Source organism: Acinonyx jubatus, chromosome A2 (assembly GCF_027475565.1).
Source record: "Acinonyx jubatus isolate Ajub_Pintada_27869175 chromosome A2, VMU_Ajub_asm_v1.0, whole genome shotgun sequence".
NCBI lineage: Eukaryota > Metazoa > Chordata > Mammalia > Carnivora > Felidae > Acinonyx > Acinonyx jubatus.
In genome coordinates this window covers 18,580,348-18,603,622 of record NC_069383.1, presented here as the reverse complement: position 1 = coordinate 18,603,622, position 23,275 = coordinate 18,580,348, and the positions used below count along the sequence as shown (strand labels likewise).

Genomic DNA, 23,275 nt, shown 5'->3' with positions numbered 1-23,275 from the left:
GCAATTCCGCAACAGTTTCTTGCTTTGTATACTTGAAAACAATCCCAAAGAAACAAAGTTGGATGCAGAAAAAATAATGGGAGAAAAGAAAAATAATACTCTGAATTCTGAACAATTCTACTTTAATAGGTTGATCTGCCTGCCAGCTGGCCACAGTGTTGACTACTTGTAATATATACTTTTGGTAGGCTGCATGAAGTTCTTGGAACTGTTTATATTAGACGGCAGAAACTTAATTATTCTAAAATTGGCAGGACTTGCTTTGGTTACTTAATACAAAATTGCTTAGTCATCTTTATACAGAGTGTGGACAGCACTGTTTGAGTGTGAAAAACCGGGAAATGCAAATATGCTCCAAAGAGACTAGATCAGGTAGAAAAACAAGAAGGTATCTTTTTTTCTTTAAGATGCTTAGCAGGTGGCCGCCACATGTTTTCATTTGACAAGCTAGGTGCCTGTTGAGTTGAAGTCCTTGATTACAAGCATTTTTCTGTTTTCCTTGTGGATTTTGTCCAAGGTAAAAAGCTGCTGCTGCTGCTTTTGCTTCTTAGATGGTGTTCTGCTCCTACATTCTGCAAAATACAGGTTTTTGAGCAAGAGCGTGAGGAACTGTAGGATCAGCTGTCAGAGCAGCTTTCTTGTTCTCAGAAACAAACGAGGATGTCCTTTCAAGCTGGTTGTCACAAAGATCCTCCCTATGACTCTTTTGGTTTGAAAACCTGTCTTCCCATACCTGAACTACTGCCTTCCCAATGCAGTATAGATTTATAGAGCTCCAGCTAGGAAGTAGGCTGGCAAAATGAGTTTCTTCGCGTGCTTTAGAGTTTGAGGTGGCGCCGGAGGTCTCCAGGTTTTCTCAGGAATGCCCGTGGCAACCGCACGCTCTTCCTGTGACCTGGGCTGAGGCTCCTGAGAGATGGTGAGAAAAGATACAAGTCCGATAGCCAATGGGTAATGACACCAGGCTTGGGAGGGGTGGGTTCTCAAGCAAGCATCCAGTACAGTGCCTTATGTTTCTAATTACTGAGCATGGTTAGAGAGCAAAACCAGGCAACACTTTTTTTTAGACTGATGGAAGCATTTAAATCAGCTCTGAATGTCAGTATTTTCTAATTATGATGGAGGAGTGGCACGGAACCTCCAAAGGCCTTGGCAATTTGGAGTGTTTCAGCCCAACCCTTATTCTCTTCTTTTCGTATTCATCATATGTCTTCTTTGTCCCTCCTTCTCTTTGAACATCCCAGAACTATTCCCTCAGTTACAAATGCCTAATACCCATCTTCTAAGACAAGGTTCTTTTCCACTGGAGGAAAACAACCATAGCTACAAATCACAATATAAAATAGAGCTCCATAGTGAACCACTACCACCCTCAAGGCAGTACTAAAAGCTCAGCTGGAGACATGGCCTTTCGATAATGTCTTAGCCAAGTTCCTCTGTTTACCAACTAAGTCTAATGAAAGAAATGCCCTAGAAGCCATTCCAATTCAACAAGTAGTCAGCCTTGCGGACTATAAAAAAAATAGTTAAGAGACTATTTGAGGGACCCCTCAAATACTACTTTGGAGGATCACAAAAATGAGTAATAACCTCAAGGAGGTTACAATCTTCAGGAAGGACAGATATGTACTTAGCAATTAAAATGTAAGCTACAGACTAAATGCTCCAATAGAAATATAATATGGGTGTCCATACAAACACATTAGCGGTTCAGAGACCCTATAGTCTTATGCTAGTCTTAAGCCTATACTGTGAGTCATTTCTTACTTGAAGAAAAGTCCAGAAATCTCCAAACTAACAACTAGGGTGAAGTGCCATCTAAATGATGAAAGAAAAGAGGAAGCAGTCTAAGCCCTTTTCAATTTATTATTTAACTTCTGTGTAGATTTCTATGTTTAAGTTGTACATCTATAGTGTCCGAGGGGTATAATGGATAATGTCCCTTGGTTTGGTTTCAAAGTTTTTCATCTTAGATTATAAACTCTTAGAAGATAGCCTCTAACTTGCTACATAATTCTAGAACACAATAAATGCATTTGAGGATCATGATGAATAAAACTTGAAAAATTCACTAGGGAATAATTAGTCTCCATTAACACTAGCGTGTCCTTCATGCACAAGACTATTACCACTGGCAAAGCACATACCTTTGAATTGTCTCCAGCAGTGTAACTGGATTTATATCCTGCCATCTAAACTCTCTCACCTTGCTAATACCTTGTATCAACAAAGATAGCTGGCTAAGGCTCTGGATCTGGGTTTTGATCACTAAATTGGAAATGTTAGTTGGAAAACCAATCACAAAGAGCAGACTCATGGGTTGCCAATATTTTTATAGCTGAGTAGACCAAAAAGTCCAAAGGGTCATGCATAAGTAAAACTACTGTTGTGTAAAATATGATGATCTCTGTACCATGTTTACCATTGGTGAAGACCCATGACCTCTGATCTTCTGTTCCAAATAAACCACTCATGGTCCTTGTTATGCAATTTGAGGTGTGATCTGTCTTCAGACGGTGTCTCAGCTTCTTTTGCCTGTGCTGAGCATTTAACTTACTCAATAGCAAGTACTTAGTCACAGTGAGATTGTCTGATCCAAAGGCCTTCTGCAGGAGAACAGAGAGGTTATTCTAAGAGGATTTAAAGAATACATCCAGGCTTCCAAAAGCTGACCTGTGCCACACCCCGCATACCATTCCATCTTCTCTATGAAATTATAAGATCTCTCAAGTCCGAGATCGTGTCTGACACACTGTAAGCGGGGCTCTCCAATAGAACTTTCTGTGGTGGTGAAGATGCTCTCTGCATTGTCTTATATGGTAGCCACTGGACACATGCAGCCACAGAACACTGGAAACAGGGCTAGTGGAACTGAGAAATGGAATTCCTAATTTTCTTTAATTTTTTTAACAATCACAGAAATTCTTACGTTTATTTTATTTATTTTTTTAAGTTTATTTATTTATTCAAGGGGGGGAGGGGCAGAGAGAGAGGGAGAGAGAATCCCAAGCAGGCTCCAGGCATGAACCTGTGAGATCGTGACCTGAGCCTAAGTTAAGAGCCAGACTTTTTTTTTTTTCTTAATTTTTTTTTTAACGTTTATTTATTTTTGAGACAGAGAGAGACAGAGCATGAACGGGAGAGGGTCAGAGAGAGAGAGGGAGACACAGAATCCGAAACAGGCTCCAGGTTCTGAGCTGTCAGCACAGAGCCTGACGCGGGGCTCGAACTCACAAACCACGAGATCGCGACCTGAGCCGAAGTCGGACGCTTAACCGACTGAGCCACCCAGGCGCCCCAAGAGCCAGACTCTTAACCAACTGAGCCACCCAGGTGCCCCTGAATTTTATTTAATTTTAATTAATTTACATTTAAATTGCCTCATGTGACTAGTGGCTACTGTATTGGACAGCATAGCTTTAGAATCTTAAAGACTATCTTTTCCTACAGCCCTAAATAGATGGCCATTTCACCTCTACCGGACTGTTTTCAGTAATAGGGGTTCACGCTTTCTCAGCAGCCCTACCTATTGCTGGAGAGTTCTGTTGGGGCAAGGACCCCACCCTTATACATCAGAATTAGCTTAGGTTATCACATTTATACATTCCTTTCAGCAAAGCTACGCAATTTTTGTTCTCACACAGACACAGTTTGGTGGAGAATTTCCATCTTTGCCATAGCATTCACACCTATGCCTTTTACTTCTCTCTAGGGACCAAGAGCAGAAGTGGCCACATACCTGTTCTGATTTGGTATTAGCCTGTGTCTTTCAGTGTAATTCTCCTTGAGTTTGCCAAGGAAAAGTATTTTAAACCCTAAGTAAGGAAAAAGGGCACAGAAGTAATTGGGTTTCAAATTTTCTCTTCTCCTCACTTTTCTCAGACTTCTCAGAATGGTGTAGAGATTATTCTAAACACCAGTGCTGGTTTTCCACTGATTGGCTGCTATTCAGGAGCTAGTGCCAAAGTTCTATACATCTCAGTCTTCTTTCTTTATATGGAGATGAACCTACTTTTCTTACCTAAGAATCAAACAATGATTGCCACAGGGTTTGAACAATCTCAAGTGCTCCAAATAAAGTGGCAGTGTTTGTGATAACACTTTAAGATGCAACCTAGAATCCCTAAATGTGTTGTCTTCCCAAGCGTTAGAGTCAGTGTATATAAACACCAGCACTTGGTCAGTCTGAAATGCCCAAGCTGCCCATTCCTGCTAAGGTGAAAAGAGGCCACTCTCTTTCACAAAAGACATTGATTTTAGTTATGTGAAGCCTGTCAGGGTTTTGCAAATGGAGAAATACAAATAGAGGGAACGTAATGATAAAAGATGGAGCAGGAATGAAGAGAAAAAACAGGTCATAACCTGTTAGCCTGCTCATAGTACAGCTTTGTGTTCTGGATTCCACTGATCAGAGAAAAGAAACAGCTTGAGAGGGCAGAGCTCCTCAGGTTGATCCCATTCATTCTTATTTCTGTATTGCTGATCTTGACAAATGTGCCTTGGTGATTGCATGTGTTTTTTTTTTTTCTTTCTTAAGTAGCACAGATTTTTGGAACAAGATGGTGAAGGTTGAGCTAAAGTTAAGTCCAAACTGTATGTTACAATCCATGTGTTTATTTGGTTTTTGAGTCCCAAATGAACCATTCTGTTCAGAAAAGAGCAAAGCAGGTTGATAAATTGAACTTTTTTAAAAAGGACAAAAGTTCATTTTCTACAGTCAGAAAGAAAACACTGCCAGATTTACTGTGTAACTACTGCAAATGTGGGTTTATATAACTTTTGAGATTCATATATAGTCTATTACAAAAGTCTTTAATTCACTTTGTAAACACTGATCAGTCAATAAAATACAGAGATGAATCAGCTTGAGTTACATTTTACATACTCAGAATGGTAAAATCTAGAATAAAAATCCAATGGTTCAAATCAGCTACAATTCCTGAGTGCCTACCATGCCCAATAGGAAAGAGAGTTTTTTGTACAGTGGTTATCTTTTCATTATTGGCCTTAAGAATGAAAATATATGGAAAATAAAATATCAATAAAATATTTAAATACTAGTTAGAACAGGGGCACCTGGTTGGTTCAGTCGGTTTAGCGTCCGACTTCAGCTCAGATCATGATCTCGTGGTTCGTGAGTTCAAGCCTCAGGTTGGGCTGCCTGCTGACAGTGCAGAGCCTACTTCAGATCCTCTGCACCCTCCCCCCACTTCATGTCCCTTCCCCACTCTCTCTCTCTCAAAAATAAATAAACACTAAAAAAATTTAAATACTAGTTAGAACAATTGAGCTGTGGCAAGGCAGTACATTAATTCCCAAAATGAATGGTAGATGTTCAAGGAGGGAGATATCACTTCCAAGCTAGAGTCCTCAAGAAAACCATCATGAAGAAGTGAAATTTGAGTCTGACTCAATAGAGTCAGACTTCATGACTGAAGGATCCAGTCTGAACTGAAGACTCCAGAATTCATGACTGAATAGAATATGGACAATGAAAAGGATAGAGGAACTGATTCCACATGGATGTGACGTATGAATTAAAAGTGCAGAAGTAGAAAATTCAACGACATGTTTGAGAAGCAATACAATATTTTTATCGAGGATGTCATGAGATGATGTGCTTGAAAGGAAGGTTAATGCTTTCTAAATTACAAGACTAGAAGAGAATTAGAAGACTGGATATCATTTAGACCTAGAAAGGAGGAATCATGGACATATCATGTTTGATATATCCGTCTTTGCTGGACTGGAGAGCAGGTATGGAACCATAGTATTATATAGAGTAGGATTAAACCTTGGACATCATCTAGTCCAAGCACCTCACTTCACAGAAAGGATTAGTCCAGGTTCCTGAGTCCAGATCACTGTTTGCCAAGGGTTTGTAGAGAAGGGCAATTGAAGCATTGAGGTTAGTGAAGATAATTTGAAGAGCAGAGGTGAGGAATCTGCTGGAATATATTACACCCAGAAATCACCCCAGTACATGTAGGATGAAGAGAAGTATCACTGAGCCACAGTAGTCACCCAGCTGAAATTAACACAAACCCTCACAGACAACACATGGCTCCTGACTTTCTCCCACAAAGCCCTGAATCTTGAGAACAAAAGACAGAAAACAGATGATAGTTGTGATTCAAAGTTGAAAATGGGTATGATACACCTGGTAGAAGTTTAAAGAAGCAAGGAAGTCTAAAATACAAGTTCCAGGAGGACAGGGACCTTTTCAGTCTTGTTCATTGTTGTATCCCTAGTGTGTATAATAGAACACCACAGTAAATGCTCAGTAAATGTATATTGCGTCTTGATAGTGTAAATGTGTTTCTTGTTTTTTGTTTTTTGTTTTTGTGGGGCTTCACTGAATTCATTTCACCATGATATTTATAGTGGGCAAATAATGATGACTAATCAGAAAGAATCTGCCTAATAATTGTTATGAGTGTTGAAACACTAGGGTTCCTTGAAATAAAAGAGAAAGTGTTATGTTGAGAATGAGGGTATAGTGGTCAGAAGAGGAAGGTTATGTAATAAGGAAGGTGCAATGCAAGAAAGAAATGCTAACATCACAGAAGTATGCAGTGATGCTGTCCAGAATCTGAGCATCCTGGTATATGAATCTTACAAAGAAGTAACAATAAATTAATAGAGGCTTAATTACTATTTGCAGGGTTTAATTTAATTGGTATCTTTGAGACATGACAATTCTATCATTTAAGCCAAATGAACATACAATTGAAGAGGTATGGGTAACTTTTTTTTTTTTAATGCTTATTTATTTTTGAGAGAGAGAGAGAGACAGACAGAATGTGAGTGGGGGAGGGGCAGAGAGCGAGGGAGACCCAGAATCTGAAGCAGGCTCCAGGCTCTGAGCTGTCAGCATAGAGCCCAACGTGGGGCTCAAACCCACAAACTGTGAGAACATGACCTGAGCCGAAGTCGGATGCTCAAATGACTGAGCCATCTATCCGGGCACCCCAGCATGGGTAACTTTTAAGATCACTTCTTATCTCAGTTTAATTTGATCCAATGAATTCAACCAGAGATCTTGACAATAGTCTCCTCAGAACTTTCCTGGGGCACTCTTGCTTATTTCCTGAAAGGGAAAACAATTCCTAGAGATAAATAGTGGATTAGTCCAAGAATATTATAGTGCTTAAGAGCAGGCACTTTGAAATTCTGTAAAATGGGGATTTTAATAGCTACTTCACAGGTTTATTGTGTAGATAAAATAATTTAACATATTTTTAAATAGCCCGGCAGAGCTATCAAGCCACAAAAAGACAAGGAGGAAACTTAAATGCACGTTGCTAAGTGAAAGACACCAGTGTAAAAAGGCTACATACTGTATGATTTCAACTGTATGACATTCTGGAAAAGGCAAAGCTATTGTAAAAACAGTAAAAGGATCAGTGGTTGCCAAGGGTTGGGGTAGAGGTGGGAGTGAGGGAAGTGTGAAAAGATGGAGAATAGGGGTTGTTCAGGGCAGGGAAACTATTCTGCTACTATAATGGTTAATACATGATATCATGCACCTGGCAAAGCGCAGCGTGCATAACACCAAGTGTGAAACCTAATGTAATCTATGGACCGTAGCTAATAATGTATTGGTTCATCAGTTGTAACAAATGTGCCCCACGACCGCATGATGTTAATTAGGCTATATTAGTTTTCTAGGGCTGCCATAACAAAGTACCACAACCTGAGGGACTTAGAACAACAGAAACATTGTCTCACAGTTCTGGAAGCTAGAAGTCCAAAATGGAGGTGTCAGGAGGGCTTTCTCTGAGGACACTTAAAGAAGGATCTGTTTGGTCTCTCTCTCCCAGCTCTGGTAGCCTCAGGTACTCCTTGCCCTCCACCTTCTCATGGCATTCTCCTTGTGTCTCCACATTATCTTCTCCTTGTGTATGTCTGTTCCTGTGTCCAGATTTTCCCTTTGTATAGGAACACCAGCCATCTTAGAATAGGGCCCTCTTTAATAGCCTCGTCTTGACTACATATACAAAGGCGCTATTTCTGAATAAGGTCACGTTCTGAGGGGTTAGGTCTTCAGTACAGTTTCTGCAGCGTGAGTACACGATTCAGTGCAAACATAGAAGAAATTGGGCAGGGGTGGAGGGAAGGGAGTATCTAGGAGCTCTGTCCTTTCTGTTCCTTTTAGTCTTTAAACTTGAAACTACTCTGAGAAATAACACCCATGAATTTCAAACAGAAACGGTAAGAGAAAAATAACCCAACACACAGTACACGTTCAGTAAGTGTTAGTTACTTTTGGAAGCTGCATTAACTTATCCAGTGTCCCTGACACAATAGATTTTGTTCTTGATGCATTCCAAGACCAGTAGCAGCATTACCAGAAGATGCCAAGGACTTGCCCCACACCCATTCACTATTCAGTCTGTGCTGATTTTAAGGTAGGTAGGACTTAGCTTTCTCTGTGGCTTCTCTCTCTAATAACTGAGGGTGGATTAGAAGCTATCCGTTCATAATGCTCATATCTCCTGCCCTTAACTGGATTTCGTGGTGTCATTACCAAAAGGAAGGGCTACATGCTAACCGATTAGGAATCTGTAACGCCGACTTACTACTTAATTACACCAGCATAGATGCGCCCTGTTTTAAGAAAATCTTGTATTGGGGAGTCCATATTGAAAAGACAGATGTGTCAGTCAGTAATGATTCATCTGCCTTTGTAAAGTGCTTTCCCCCTTTACACAGAAGTCATGTCAAAGTTCTTTCAATAGCATGACCATGACCTCCTCCCCCCACCCCTGCACAGTTCCAAAGTTTAGATTTTTCATAAAGATTTCAAGAATCCATCTGTCACATTCACAGGTACATACCTCCCTTAGCCTACATTTCTTTTTCAGGCTAACCTCCATTTGGGACCCTCTAGAGCTCCGTGGTTTCTAGAATCTCTTTGCCTTGACATTTCGTCACTACATTGGTTGAGAGTTTGTTTCCTAACCGATGTTGCTGGAAGGGATTCAGCATGGGCTGGGGGAAGGGGAGGAAATGAGAGATTAGGAGCTGGGAAGATGGAAGCTGCTGCTCCCAAAAACGGGGAAACACCCCTTACAGTTCCACCCAGACATGACTCCCCTTAATAGGACAGGGGCAGAGAAGTTCAGAGGAGCACTGTGGTACAAGAGTGTGACGACTGAGGAGGACCTCCAGCCCCATCCTGGTGGGAGACCACCTGCGGACCATTTCCAGAAACATACACACCTTCCTTCCCCCGCACAGCCTCACACACCCCCAAGAGAGAGTCATACCACACCATACACAGATGTGCGTTCTCCTCTCCCTCAGATACACTCTCCACATGTCCACAAAACACAACCCGGAAAGGCACTTGTCTGTGTAGATGCATCATAGGGTGACCCCCTCCCCCACGTCTAGTGCCCCAGATGCATACTCCCCAGGATCCAGATGAGTAAATAAGGGGATAGATGGACTTTTTCTGTGGTTGGGAAAGAAAAAAAGGGCCCAAGTAAGTAATAAAAGGTGAGGAGTAGGTGGAGAGAATGGGTAGCAGAAAAAGAATTTGCGTGGGGAGAGAGCCAGTGAGGATGGTCAGCCAAAGCGACCGCATGCTCTCAGTCCGTTCCACTTGCCTGTGAGTGTTTGTTCCAAGACCTTTCAGGCTCTGCCCACCATGTGCCTCTCCAGCCTGCTTGGGGATATTTACATCACTGCTTATTAGCACCTCCACCAGAGGTATAGGCTGAGAAACTCAGCCCGTTGTTACTGAAAAGCAGTCAGCATTACAACTTAGCTTGGATGAGGGAGGAGCTCAGGCTTTAGAGGATGCCTTTCAAGCTACTTGGATAAATTAAGGAAAGTGAAATTGTTTACTTAGAGACAGACCCCCCTCTCCCATTTCTGTTTGCTGTTGCTGTAGTTATTTGCAAAGTGGTTCATACACAACAAAAGCCTGTATTGAAGAAAGGGACGAGAAGAGTTTACTCTCTCACTGCACCTAGCATCCGGGTAACCAAAGTTTGGTCCCACTGGCCACGGGGCTGTTCTCACCCTGCACTGTCCTCAGAACGGGAGCCCACCCCCAGGTGAAAGACCCCCAGATGACCTCTCAGGGGGTGTTCAAATCACTTTTTTTTCCATTCTGATAACTATGGAGAGATCAAGCCAGAAAATGTAGAGAAACTTGTGGTTGATGAAATAGTAAAGGAAAACTGATTCTTTTCTTCATAACTAGCAAAGTACTTACAAAGTACTTTTGGTAAGAGTAAGATAGAAAAACACCTTAAAATTTTAAAACTCCCAATAAATACCAAAATTAGAGTTTCTAAAAGATTTATATGCAGTATAAGTAATACCCTAAGGGATAAGAAAGGGGGGAAATGCAAACATTGTATAGTTTTATTTTTGTTGGCAGAGACTTTATTTTTGTTTTTGTGTGTTTTTTTAAGGGGAAAATGCTCGAAAATAAAAGAATCTGACAATTTATTTGAGAAGGTTTCTGAACTTGGCTTCAAAATCTAAGTTTTGCTTTTTGCCCCCACAAACAGAGATGCCATTCGGTGATGGCTTTAGGCTTTGCACAGCTCCTGATTTTCCTGCACAGGGCAAACTTCTTGTCTCATAAGCACAGAAAGGGCTGGAAAATATTTTTTGTGATCTGAGTGCAGCAGAGAGTCTAGGATTGCAGAGGAAGTGGAGGCCTCCCGCTCCACACAGGAAACAATCTTCAAGCAGGCCTTAAATGCCAGATTCCAGGCCGAGTTTAACTAACCACTGACAGCTCTGTAAACAAAGCAAGGACAAAAAGAGCCCGCTTCCCCTTTTCTGGTAGTCATTTTGGGTTTGGGGGCTGCAGGGGAATTCTGGAATACTTGGCTTCATGGCACAGAAGTGCAAGGGAAGTAGGCTTCGCAGTTGAAGAGCTGGAAAGGGAAGATCTTTCTGGGATCAAAAGCATCACGGAGGAGGTAGGAAAGGATAAAATGGTTGGGTTACAAAGAGCCGGGACTTTGGAGCTCTGAAAACGGCTTGATCATATGTAACTGCTTTTAAAAATGCTGCCGACTTCTGCTTATTCATGGTATTATTGCTGTTTTTTTTATCATTCTGATATTAATATTCTTTCAGATTATGCAGATTATGCCTTGATGCTTATATTATTTTATTTCTTTTATCTCTCTTACTTTTCTTTCATTCCTGAATATTCCTTTTTGAGCCACTTTTCTTTTTTTTTCACTCTTTTTCTCTTTTCCTCTCTCTTTGTTCACTTTTTCATAACTTCCATCTGTGGCTCAGCAAGTTACAAAGAACAAAATCATTTGGTAGCTGTGAAGTGATCCCACCAATATTTCAAATCTTCAAAATCCCTCTGTCTCCTGAGGTTTTTATTTTCATTTTTTAACTGTAATCCTGGGATCTTATTTATTTGTCTCTAATGGTTTCATGAATGAGACTGAATTTGTTTAGTGCATGAAAGGCTCAGCTTGGGAGTCAGAAATTGGTCACTGGCTACCTTGCCAGCCTTAAGGTGTTTTTCTTAAGAGTTAAGAAGAAAGGAGAGTATGAAAAAATGGTGGGGGACCAAAGGCTAAAGTGCTTCATGGGAAATGATACTTTGATTCATCTATGATCTCGATCTACCTCCTCTCTGTTAGGTCCAGATTCTCCGGTCTCCCTAGACCTGAAGCCACACCATGGATGATTTTGAACGTCGCAGAGAACTCAGGAGGCAAAAGCGGGAAGAGATGCGGCTTGAAGCAGAAAGGTAAGGTCCTAGGTTGAACACTATTTGTATTCTGTTATTAAGAGTGCTGGTTTCAGGCTTCAAAGATCATCCCCCTGAAGGGCCAAATATATTGTACACTAAACCTTTTGCAAAAGTTGTGATGGAAAATTTTCCTGTTATGACTCTAAATTATGCATAAAAAAAGAACACCAACATCAAGGAAAAAAGATTCTAGAGGAATCAAACAGTTGCATTAAATCAGAGACTTTCATAGTGGAATTTTTAAGTGACAAAAGCAATGTGTGGATAAAAGTTTAAAAAGCAGTATAATGTTGAAAGGACAGGAAAAATGACAAATGCTGACAGTTGAAACCAACAAGGAAATGGGAGCCTTAGGTCTAAAAATACAAAGGCAGGGGCGCCTGGGTGGCTCAGTCGGTTAAGCATCTGACTTCGGCCCAGGTCATGATTTCACGGTTTGTGAGTTTGAGCCCCGCGTCAGGCTCTGTGCTGACAGCTCGGAGCCTGGAGCCTGCTTCAGATTCTGTGTCTCCCTCTCTCTGACCCTACCCCCATTCATGCTCTGTCTCTCTGTGTCTCAAAAATAAATAAACTTTTAAAAAATTTAAAAAATACAAAGGCAATAAGTCCTAGATGGATCTTGTGACCAATTTTTATTCTGATTAGAAAAGTAGCCAAGTCCAGTAATCCATGTATTAGAGGTTAATAGTTAATGGAGTTTGTTACTGTGGATATTCTGAGTCTAGTTGGAAGCTGTCATGTTGTATGTCGTGGTGACTTCAAGGGCAGGTTGGGGAAATAAAGCAATGACATAGGAAGCATGGGGCATAAATGCATATCGTAAAATTTTAGGCCTTAGAGCGAAGGACAGTGGCGTTTAATGTGGCTTACATCAGACAGAGTACGCATTCACAGGAAGAAAAGTGTTAAATAATGTTCTTATAATTAAATCGACGTTGCCTCACACAAATTCCAATGCACAGGTGAAAAGATGGTAGTAAGGTGATCCCTTAGTGATCCTGCAGTAGAAAATGGGAAACTTAACACCTATAACAAAAGTATTTGGTGTTCTAGGCTCTGTGTATGTGTATGGAGAACCCAAAAGAAGAAGGTAAAATTACTGCTTTGGATCAGCTTGGTCAGAGAAGGCTGCCATTCATGGAATGTCTATGTCCATAAATATGACACCATGAATGGTACCTGGGCTGTGTGGGTTCAAGTCCCTGCTCTTAGCCACTAATGAGCTGTGTGGCCATGAGTAAGTGACTTCTCTCTAAGCCACAGTTGCCATATTTGTAAAGTAGGCATAACGTCTGCAGAACTTGTGTGGTTGTTGGGGAGATTATTGAACTTCATAAATGGCCTAGTTGGTACCTGACACATAGCAGACTTCCATAAGTGGTAGTAGTCGTTGTTGTTTTTATTTTTTAACCATTATCATTGTCTAAGCAAGTAAGGAACAGCAATGTAGCCATATAGATAGCCAGAACTAAACATCAGTGCCAAGGAAGGGCAGTCATCATCCTGTGGTGAAACTAGTCTGAAAAAGTTCCTTGGAAGTGGTAGTCCATGGAGGATGCCGTAATAGTGATGAAGAGTAAAAGGAGAGCCATCTTGGTGAGAAGATGACACCAGGAAAAGCAGAGAGGTGGAAATAAGAATCCTGGTATAAGAGACCTATTGATTGCTTCACGAGGAATGAGCTGGACTCACACATCTTGGGTGTTTCCATTTCCCATGCAGGGCAATAGAGACTTAACAGGGGGTGCTGTATGTGATGAGATACGTTGGAGAGTGATCTACAGTGCACTAGAGTGTGGGAAGAGTTAGTATTGAACATATAGTAATGAGGCCCTGAATTGTGGCAGCAAATATGGAAATGAGGGCCAAATATGGGAGTCTTTATGGAGGGAAAATTAGCAGACCTTTCAGGAGAGGGAGAAACTCAAAGGCAATTCCAGAGAATTTAATTAAGTCTGTGGAGCTGGGAATCTCCCACAGTGTTCTAGATGGAGAAGCTTGTTCCATTCTTGGGTGTACATGGTGGGGGGGGGGCTGTTTAATTTCAGGTAGAAACCACATCCAAATGGAGATTCCCTCTAGGCATTTGGAGGTAGAAACGTTCTATCTTTTTTCAGAAAGGGAAAGAAATTATTATTAGAGACTAAGTTTGGGCTCACCCAGTATGGTAGTACAAAAGCTGAAGGTGGATGGTTGTGATAGGGTCAAGAAAGCAAGTGTAAGATCATAAAAATGTAATAGAAACCATCAGAGGAGACAAAAATGTCAAGGAAATGGGGAGAACCAGGGAGAGCATCCGTGTGGAGTGGACATCACAACCTTCTAGGCAGCGTCCAGGCCCAGTAGGACGTACCTCTTACTCTTTCTAGTGATGTGTTATATGGCCTCAGATTCAACTGCAAGTTGATGAGATATCTTTACATGACAAATATTTATTAAGCACCAACCAAATTTCAGTGTCTGTGCTAGGGACAGGACAAGCAATGGTGAGATACAAATAGCCATGGCTTCTGCCTTTATGTCCCTCATGTCATGCTAGGAAACCAAAGTATAGCAAGGTCAAAACACAGACCAGGCTCAGAGTATGGGGCTAGAAGGACTCAGGAAATTGAGCATCAGGCTAAATCAGTACCTTCAGTGTCTTTGCTTTCCAGGTGAACAGGAAGATGGGGAATCAATGTGAAGGGAGCAGTACTACTGTATTGCTGTGGCTAGAGCCATACTGTAATTACAGTGAATAAACTCTTTCTTTAGAACCAGAATTTTGCTTAAGAACTTTCCACACACCTCCATGGTTTATTCCTTCCACTTTTCTGTTTTGTGTGGAAGAACATGTCTTCCTTTAAAGTCAATCATAAAAGGAATGTACTCAGTGAAGCTTAGTTAGGTACCCTTAATACTCTACAATAAATTTACACAAATTTATCCTACTCTTTTAAATTTACATTTCTCTCTGTTAATTCTTTTAGAATACTATGTTTCATCTAATTCCCTTTCTTTCTTCCTTTCAATTTTTTTTTTTTTTTCTGAAAGGAGTATTTAAGGACCTCCTTACATTCGGACTGTTACCTTTTCACGTTTCAAGATGAACCTTCTAGTTCTGTTATTCTGGGGCATGTTAAGTAAGTCCGTGTTCACTCTTTCGGATTTTGTAAAATCTGATCATTTATGGGAAAGGGAAGGTCAGGTTTTATGGTCCAGCCAACTTTGATGGTAAAGTTCAGGGTGTGTACAGGAAACAGATGGCCAGAACCAGAAATCAAGGGCCATCTAAAATCATGGTTTGATCTGAAGATAAAGGATGTAGAAGAGTCTGAGCAAATCCCTCTTCCTTTATCTTTAGACCTTGGCTTCCTCATCTGTAGCTGGAGTCAATGTTTTCTCCGGGGACTTGGTGGTCATTTTTACTTTCCTTTGCCTTTGGTTTGTCTAACTTTTTAATAATAATCATATATTTACATAAAAACAATAAGGCACTTTCCATTTTGGAAAATGTGACTCTATGGCCCCGGCCATAATACCCAGGGCCAGACTGGAGAAGACCTAATTTTCCTTTGGATTCAGGGAACTAAAAGAAAGAACTCAACCCAAATCAGGAGTGCCAGTGAAGTCAGTTAGCAAGAATTGAGTGGCCCCAAGGCTCAGAGCTGCAGATTCATTCATTCACACCTTCAACAAATTTTAATTGGGCATCTACTCTGTTCCAAGCCCTGTTTTGGGCCCTGAGGATAGACCAACAGAACGACAGAATTGGGAAGAGTATGTCTACTGCTTTTCAACCTGTACAAAACCAAGTGATGATCAAGAAACTACGTATTTATATCCTCAAATATAATTTGTACCCTGATATTCATTGATACTTACTAAAGATGGCTTGTGCCCTTTGTATGCTATACCCCTGCAGCCCATGTGGGAGAAGGGACAACAGAGACAAGAGAAAGTTTTGTTGATTTCCACTTCTTACACACAGAGGCTTTCCAAATAAAATACCCTGTTATTTCAATTAGTTGTTATTGAGCTTGACTAGCAGGTGCAGTTCTACTTTGCAATGACAAATAATTTAAAACTCGTACTCTCACCAGATGTTATAACCACAAATTAAAACAAGCCAGATTCTTCTACATTTCATTCGTCAGAATACATTTAAAAGATTATTTAAAAAGCTAACCCTTGTGCCATGCTGGCTTTCAAGGGTTTGGGGCTGGCGTGTACTCATTGTATCACAGCTGCCCTGAGAATATCATACACCTCCCTCATTCTGCGGGTTCTAATCTCGTCCATTTCAAATCATCTGGCTTCCCATAACCTAGACTGTGAACCTAGTTAATCAAAAAGCTCCTTCCCTTCTTCTCCTGCCCTTAACCTGTGCATTTTTTTGTTATTCACCTTGTCCATGTCCTCCATTTGGCTGCCACTCTAGACTCCTTAAGATGAGGTCTTTAGATTTGGTAAAAGGAGGCACTTCATTTGGTCATCAAAAAAAAAATGTATTGACTGTCTATAAAGTGCAAGATACTATACTGAATCATAGGGATGAGTGGTCACCAGTCTAGGCAGTGCCCCAACAGTCACAAAGCTCACATCCTAGGTGGATTAGTAACTTTAGAGCAATCTTGACCAAAAAGGAGAGGAAATAATTTCAATAGAATAAATTAAGCAAGTAACCATTGAAAACCCTAAATGCAGGGGCGCCTGGGTGGCGCAGTCGGTTAAGCGTCCGACTTCAGCCAAGTCACGATCTCGCGGTCCGTGAGTTCCAGCCCCGCGTCAGGCTCTGGGCTGATGGCTCAGAGCCTGGAGCCTGTTTCCGATTCTGTGTCTCCCTCTCTCTCTGCCCCTTCCCCGTTCATGCTCTGTTTCTCTCTGTCCCAAAAATAAATAAACGTTGGAAAAAAAAAAAGAAAAAAAAAAGAAAACTCTAAATGCATTGTTTCTAAGTGTAAGATACTATTTGTACACATCTCAAATTAAACTGTATTTTTAAATCAATTACATATTTGAACAAATAATTAGTTTTGCTCTTTATTATTCACCTGTATTATGAGAATAAAATATTAATGGGTATATTCTGTTCCCTTTCTTTATCTGTCTTTTATTTCAGTACCTCTCTGCCTTTATCTATTTCTCAGTGCTTCGTAATGCATTTTCCCCTGGTCTATATGTATCTTTATTAACACTTGATTCCTTTGCCTCCATTTCTCCTCCCATCTGTGTACTAATCCATCTTACACTGGATTATTTATGCAGGTGCTTTTGTATCATCAGGGAATATGTACATTTCGAGGGAGAAAATGTAGGGGAAGAGGAAATATTTTCAAAGGGGTCAAATCCAGCTCTCTTCCTATTCAAGTAGAAAGTAGAAGTGGAAAAGAATGCTAAGTCTTTTGTATGTATCTGGCAAAGATGGACTGATCACAGCACCAGCAGTAGGGGTGTCTGTCTGAATAGAACATGTGTATTGTACATGCATGAAGAAGCATAAGAAGGTGTCAACAGTGAGAGACAGTAGAGCTTAGCAGTCAAGGGTGTGGGCTGTGCTGTCAGGTCCCAGGTCTGCCACTTATTAGCTACATGACCTTACAAATTATTCGATATTTCTAACCTTGTTTTCTCCTCTATTAAATATGGGAAATAATAATATTCACCTCATAGGGTTTTTATGGGGAAACAAAGGGATAATACATGAAAGCATTAACATAGTACTAATCATCTGGTGTTTATTATATAATCATTTATCGAATTATTATTTTCGTCTATTGAGTGTTATTCAGTAAACATCACTATATAGTTTTCTAATTCGATTCTTTATAACACACAAAGAAATGAAGACATACTTTACATTTACCATAAAGCAAAATAAAAAATATGAAGATTTTCTTTCCATACTTCTGAGGCTATAAGAACCTTAGGCAAGATAAAGAGCAGGAATGTTACTTAGTGAAGAGTTTTGAGTGAATGTGATTGGTAACAAAGTCTGAGGAAAGACTGTGCTGTCTCAGCCCTAAGAATCAACACTGATTCAGGTTGAGCTCTTCTTTTACATGTGGCCAAAAGGATTTTGAACTTGGGTGTATCTGCTAAGAAACCTGCGGTGATGTTCTCTCCATGAGATCTCCAGTCAGACACGCTTCCCAGTGCTGGGCTCGTTCTCACAACAAGCTGCTCCCCCACTTTTCAAGACATGAACTCATTACATTCCTGGCTCATGCTTTCCACATCCGACGTGAGCTTCTCTTTCAGATCAGAAGAAAAGCCCTTATTGTGGAGTGGCGTTATCAGATTCAGAGGCTCATAGACATAAATAAAAGGAATGAAAACACTCCTGCTGTTGTCATCGTTCATACATTTTTATGAGCCTCTGAAATATACTGATGATTAGACATTTGAAAGTAAATATTTTCACTACAGTAGAAAAACAAACAATTTTTAGAAATCCACCGAGTCTAAGTAGCTCCCTTCCAGAACTCTGTCACTAAAACATTTCTATGGGAGTTAATAGTGTGGCCAATCAATGGTTGTACAACATACATACACAAAGACACTTTTATTTACAACGCGTGGCATTGTGGCCTTGAAATTTTAAATCAAATCTTTCAAATGTAATTTTTTGTTATTCTGTAATCGGAAAATTTTTCCTCATTAGGAAGTTAAGTAAAATATTCCTTTCAAAATGTCTAAATTATTAGAGTAGCTAAATTTGCTCAAAACTATCACTCAGAAAATCTCAGTTCTCTCAGAAAATCTATCACTCCAAGGAGCAAAACAAGTGTTAGGACCTGTATCTACATTTCTCCTTTAAGTTAAAAGGCTTTTTCCAAGTAATTTGTTTGGAAGAGATTTTAAACTACTTCTGTAAGGTTTTTGTATTTAACTTGATATGGTTTGAAATCAGCCCATCTTGAATGTAGAACCTGGACAAAATAAGATAGATATTTTTCACCTAAGAGATCTTTCCTTACTTATTTGTGTCCAGCAACATGAAGAATCAAAATATATATGCATATTCATATCGTCCCTCTCTTGTTCTCTCTCATTCTAAATAGACATGATTTATTCCTCTATTAAGTTGTAAATGATTAAATTATAAAAGGTGAATTATAAAAGGCATCCTGAGACCAGTTTCCACTAACCAAACAGTTCTTCTGCTGCTAAAAGTATCCCACTTTAAGGTGGCCCGTGGAGCATCAAGAGTCTAGGATCTACCCAACATGACAGTCATTCAATAGAAATTGAAAATCTAGGAGCACCTGGGTGGCTTAGTTGGTTAAGTGTCCAACTCTTGATTTTGGTTCATGAGTTCAAGCCCTGTGTCAGGCTCTTCACTGACAGTGCAAAGTCTGCTTGGGATTCTCTCTCTCTCTCTCTCTCTCTCTCTCTCTCTCCTTCTCTCTCTCTCTCTCTCTCTGCCCCTCCCTTGCTCACATGTTCTCTCCCTCTCTCTCTCTCTCTCTCTCAAAAATAAATAAATAAAATAAAAACTTTAAAAATCACCTGTAGCCATGTGGTTAATTTTCCAAATCATCAATGATGTCTTTTATTTAAGACATTACATATGTAAAACATAACTCAGAATTTTACCTGAAGGGTTCAGTTGAGCAAAAATAGTTCTCAAGTGGGAAAGAGTACCAGCCAGATTTCTCATCTAGTGTTAGAAAGAAGGAACCATCATTTGTTTAGCATCAACCAAGGGCCAGATTAGGTGGTATACTTTATAGACCTTATGTAATTTAATTATCAAAACAACGCTGTGTCCTTATTTAGGCTGTTCAGGCTGCTATACCAGAATACCGTAGATTGGGTGGCTTTTAAACAACAGGAGCATTTCTAGAGGCTGGGAAGTCCAAGATCAAGGTGCCATCAGAATCCATACCTGTGAGGTTCTGCTTCCTGGTTCATTGACAACTGCCTTCTTGCTGTGTCCTAACATGGTGGGAGGGGCAGCTGTGTTCTCTGGAGTCTCTTTTATAAAGGGCACTTATCCCATTCATCAGGGTGCCATCCTCATGACCTAATCACCTCTGCAAATCCCCAACTCCAAATACCATCACAATGGGTGTTAGGTTGCAACATCTGAGTGCAGAGGAGGGCAGCAAAGATTCAGTCTATAGCAGACCTGGATATTGTTACCCCTGTTTTATAGCTGAGGAATCTATAGGACTGAAAGGTTAAGTAACATATCCAACTTCACATAGCTAGGGAGTGCAGTCCAGTTCTGCCTGCCCCAAATCTCAAAACCTTTCTATTGCAACAGATTGATCAATGGAATTTTTCATGTTTCAACTGGTTGTCTTGGCTAAAATTCCATCATCTCCACAATGCCAAAATAACTCCCTAAGATGGGGAAGAATCACTCAAAGAAACAGACTGAATAAGGCTATTGGGCCTAATTGGACTGTTCTTTATGCTTATTCAGGTAAATTGCTTACATGTGTAGACACAGTCATTGTTTTGTTTGCCTTCTAAAACTCTCCTGTGTTATTCCCATTTCACAGAAAAATAGAAACAGAGAAGATCAAGTTTTCCCCCGCAAGCCAAAAAAGGATGTTGGCATAACTGCTCTTGACTTTTCTTTGGATTTTTCTCAATAAGACTATATTCACCATTAGGACAGGGACTTAGTCACATCATCACTCATAAAAGCTTACGGCTGTCACTGACCTTATAGATAATCTTCTTCAGTGGAATGTTACTTTTTCACTTTTGGACCACACACTACTTTGAGTCTCTGACGAAAGCCATAGACCCTCCTCCAAGAAAAATGCACATATGCACCCTCAAAACTTGGCACTATTTTCAGTGGCGTCATGGACCTCCATCCACAGACCTCTGGGAGGCCCATGAAACTTGGGCCAAGAATCCCTCATCTAATGAATTTTAAAAGCTTCAGTTTACATATGAAGAAACTTAAGTCTTGGGATGCTGACGTCCTCAAGATCACCCAGCTAAGCTGAGGTAGAGCCTTCTTGCACTGTGTATTTATTCATCTCCCTGAATAAATGGAGCTGTCAGTAACAAATGCCCCAGCTATTGATTAGGACAATTGAGATTACTTCTGGGGAAATATATATACTAGAATGTATTGCACATAGAGTGTGGTTTTTTTTTTATTTGAAAACAATTTATTGATAATATTTCTAAAGGAGATTATTTCAGATTACTTCATGGGAAGTAAAAGGAAAAGCAAAGAAAGATAAGTGGATAGGCAGAATGAAAATGATTAATTGTTAGGAACTGGGAATCCAATTTTGCCAAGTCAAGAAGGAAAAAAAAAACTGGTGATTTTGCAAATAGAACCCCATCTGCCATCAATTTTCAAAGTCTTTTATTTGGCATATGTTATCTTGGGAGCATTTCTTTAAACAAAGCTTAATTATGATACTAAGTTATTATGTAGGATTTCTTTATCCTTACTGGTTTCATTTAGCAGTGCAAACTCATCAAAGGATTTTTCTCACTAAGTATATGAAAGAACTGATTGGATTCCTTAAAGATTTTGTGTTTCATCTTTATCACTACTATTTGTTGAGAGGATAGGACACACTGGAGGGGGACACAGATATAATGCCTTTCAGAGTGCAGGATCCTTCAGACTTGGGTTTGAATCCCAGCAGGGTTACCAAGGATAACCCTTAGCCTCTCTAAGCCCATTTTCTCATCAGGAAAATGGCCATCATAAAAGCTCATAAGGTTTCATGTAGATTAGAAAGCACTAGATGGATAGATGACAGATAGATAGATGATATGTAGGTAGGTAGGTAGGTAGGTAGGTAGGTAGAAAGGAAGGAAAGGAAAGGAAAGGAAAGGAAAGGAAAGGAAAGGAAAGGAAAGGAAAGGAAAGGAAAGGAAAGGAAAGGAAAGGAAAGGAAAGAGGGAGGGAGGGAGGGAGGGAGGGAGGGAGGGAGGAAGGAAGGAAGGAAGGAAGGTGGAAGGGGGAATGGAAGAAAGAAATGAAATGAATATTTGACTAGTGCTCAGTAAATGATACTTGTTGTTACTGTATTTTGGGCTGGCTAGAAGACATGGTAAGGAAGAAGCTATCAGGAAAGCCCTTTCCGGGTCAGGTCCCCAAGAATCACTGAGTATATGCACAGCCCCCATGTCTTCAGACAGTTTGGTCTAATCTCGACTATTTCAAATCTGTTTTAGCAGCCTGCCTTGACAGTGATAGGAGAAGTATGGATATGATGTCTCCATGCTGAAAAGAAAATCTGCCTTCTTATTTCTAAGAGTCATTTTCCCTACTGGTCTTTATCTCAATCAGTTATATATCTAATATTTAATTAATCATATATTTTACATAGTTTTCTTTTGCCTTGTGGAATTATCATTTCTTTTTTTCATATTACATAATTATGGTTTCTGTACCACTAACGCAGTAATCAAAAGCCTCTCAACCATATATATAAATACTGTACCAATAATATAAAGAAATTGGGTACTCATTTTTCACAAAATAATTTTTAATCATTTTATTCTAAATTCATGATTTTTATTATGAAATAGTTGATACATGCAAAATGATACTATTAAGGCATACAGAAGTTGTAAATCATTGTAATGCATATATCATAAAGTTATCATTGAGCTTTAAGATCTAGAAAATTTCCAATACCATTGAAATTTTAAACTGACCTCTCCAGTCCCACCCCCTCGCCTCTCCAACAGAAGTAACTAGTATCCTGAATAATTCATTTATTTTTAAATAAAATTCTAAATAAGATAACATGAATTAGGTGATAGCTTTTCCAGACCTGTGATCCAGGGAATTCTAAAGACTCTCTCCAAACTCTGTTGAAAATGTTAATGAGAGTCCATTATTGCCTGAGAGGGCCTTTCTAAACACACAGGTCCGAAGGAGTCCTTCTGCTGTCTAAGGCTGGGAACCTTGGAGGAGAATTACAAACCAAGAATTCTCTACAAACCAAGAATTTTCATCAAAATCAAATAAAAATGTAACAAAGGCCATCAAATATGTATGTTGAATCTATAGATTCTGCCCATTGGTTTTTCTCACTGACCAGCCAGATGTAAGAGATCTGCATTTGTAGCCTTCATTTGGCCAGGTGGAGTGATGGACAGGAATCCTTACAGACTATTCCTAATTCTTAGTCAAGGGAAATCTATTGCTCTGAAGTCTTCTAGGGAAGTTCTTGACCTTTATTATCCCCAAAGTCCTTAGCAGTATTATAAGAAAGTACCACTGCAATGGAAACATGAGCATGTTGGACTGATGTCGTAGTGGCTGTATAAGTGGATTCTCATTCATCATGAATGACGTTAAAGAGGAATAATGAGCATGTTTTGTAAATAGAATCAGTTCTTTTCACTAGTGTGCTACCTAGTAAGCAGTGTTCATCAGCAGTTTTGTAAGAGTGTAATTTTTTAAGAACTTTGGAAACATTCACTTACTTTTAAAAGCTTAATTTGCTAATTATAAATCATCTTTATGTATACAATTGTTAAACAAGTTTCTGATGTTTTCTTAGCCTGGCAGAAGTGGCCAGTTTTGAACATACTTTCAAAACT

At 39.8% G+C, this 23,275-nt stretch overlaps 1 protein-coding gene across 9 annotated transcripts in view; it reads left to right on the top strand.

The window, feature by feature from the left end:
* Positions 1 to 23,275, top strand: part of CALD1 (caldesmon 1) — a 186,489-nt gene that overhangs the window by 74,091 nt on the left and 89,123 nt on the right. For 8 of the 9 annotated variants that reach the window (XM_027075515.2, XM_027075514.2, XM_027075513.2 and 5 more), the window contains one exon: positions 11,637 to 11,746. In XM_027075515.2, coding sequence (XP_026931316.1) covers positions 11,676 to 11,746 — 71 coding nt within the window. In that variant the 5' untranslated portion in view covers positions 11,637 to 11,675. Of the gene's footprint in view, positions 1 to 10,825; positions 10,950 to 11,636; positions 11,747 to 23,275 lie in introns of those variants that run through there. The other variant, XM_027075516.2, reaches the window with a different exon arrangement.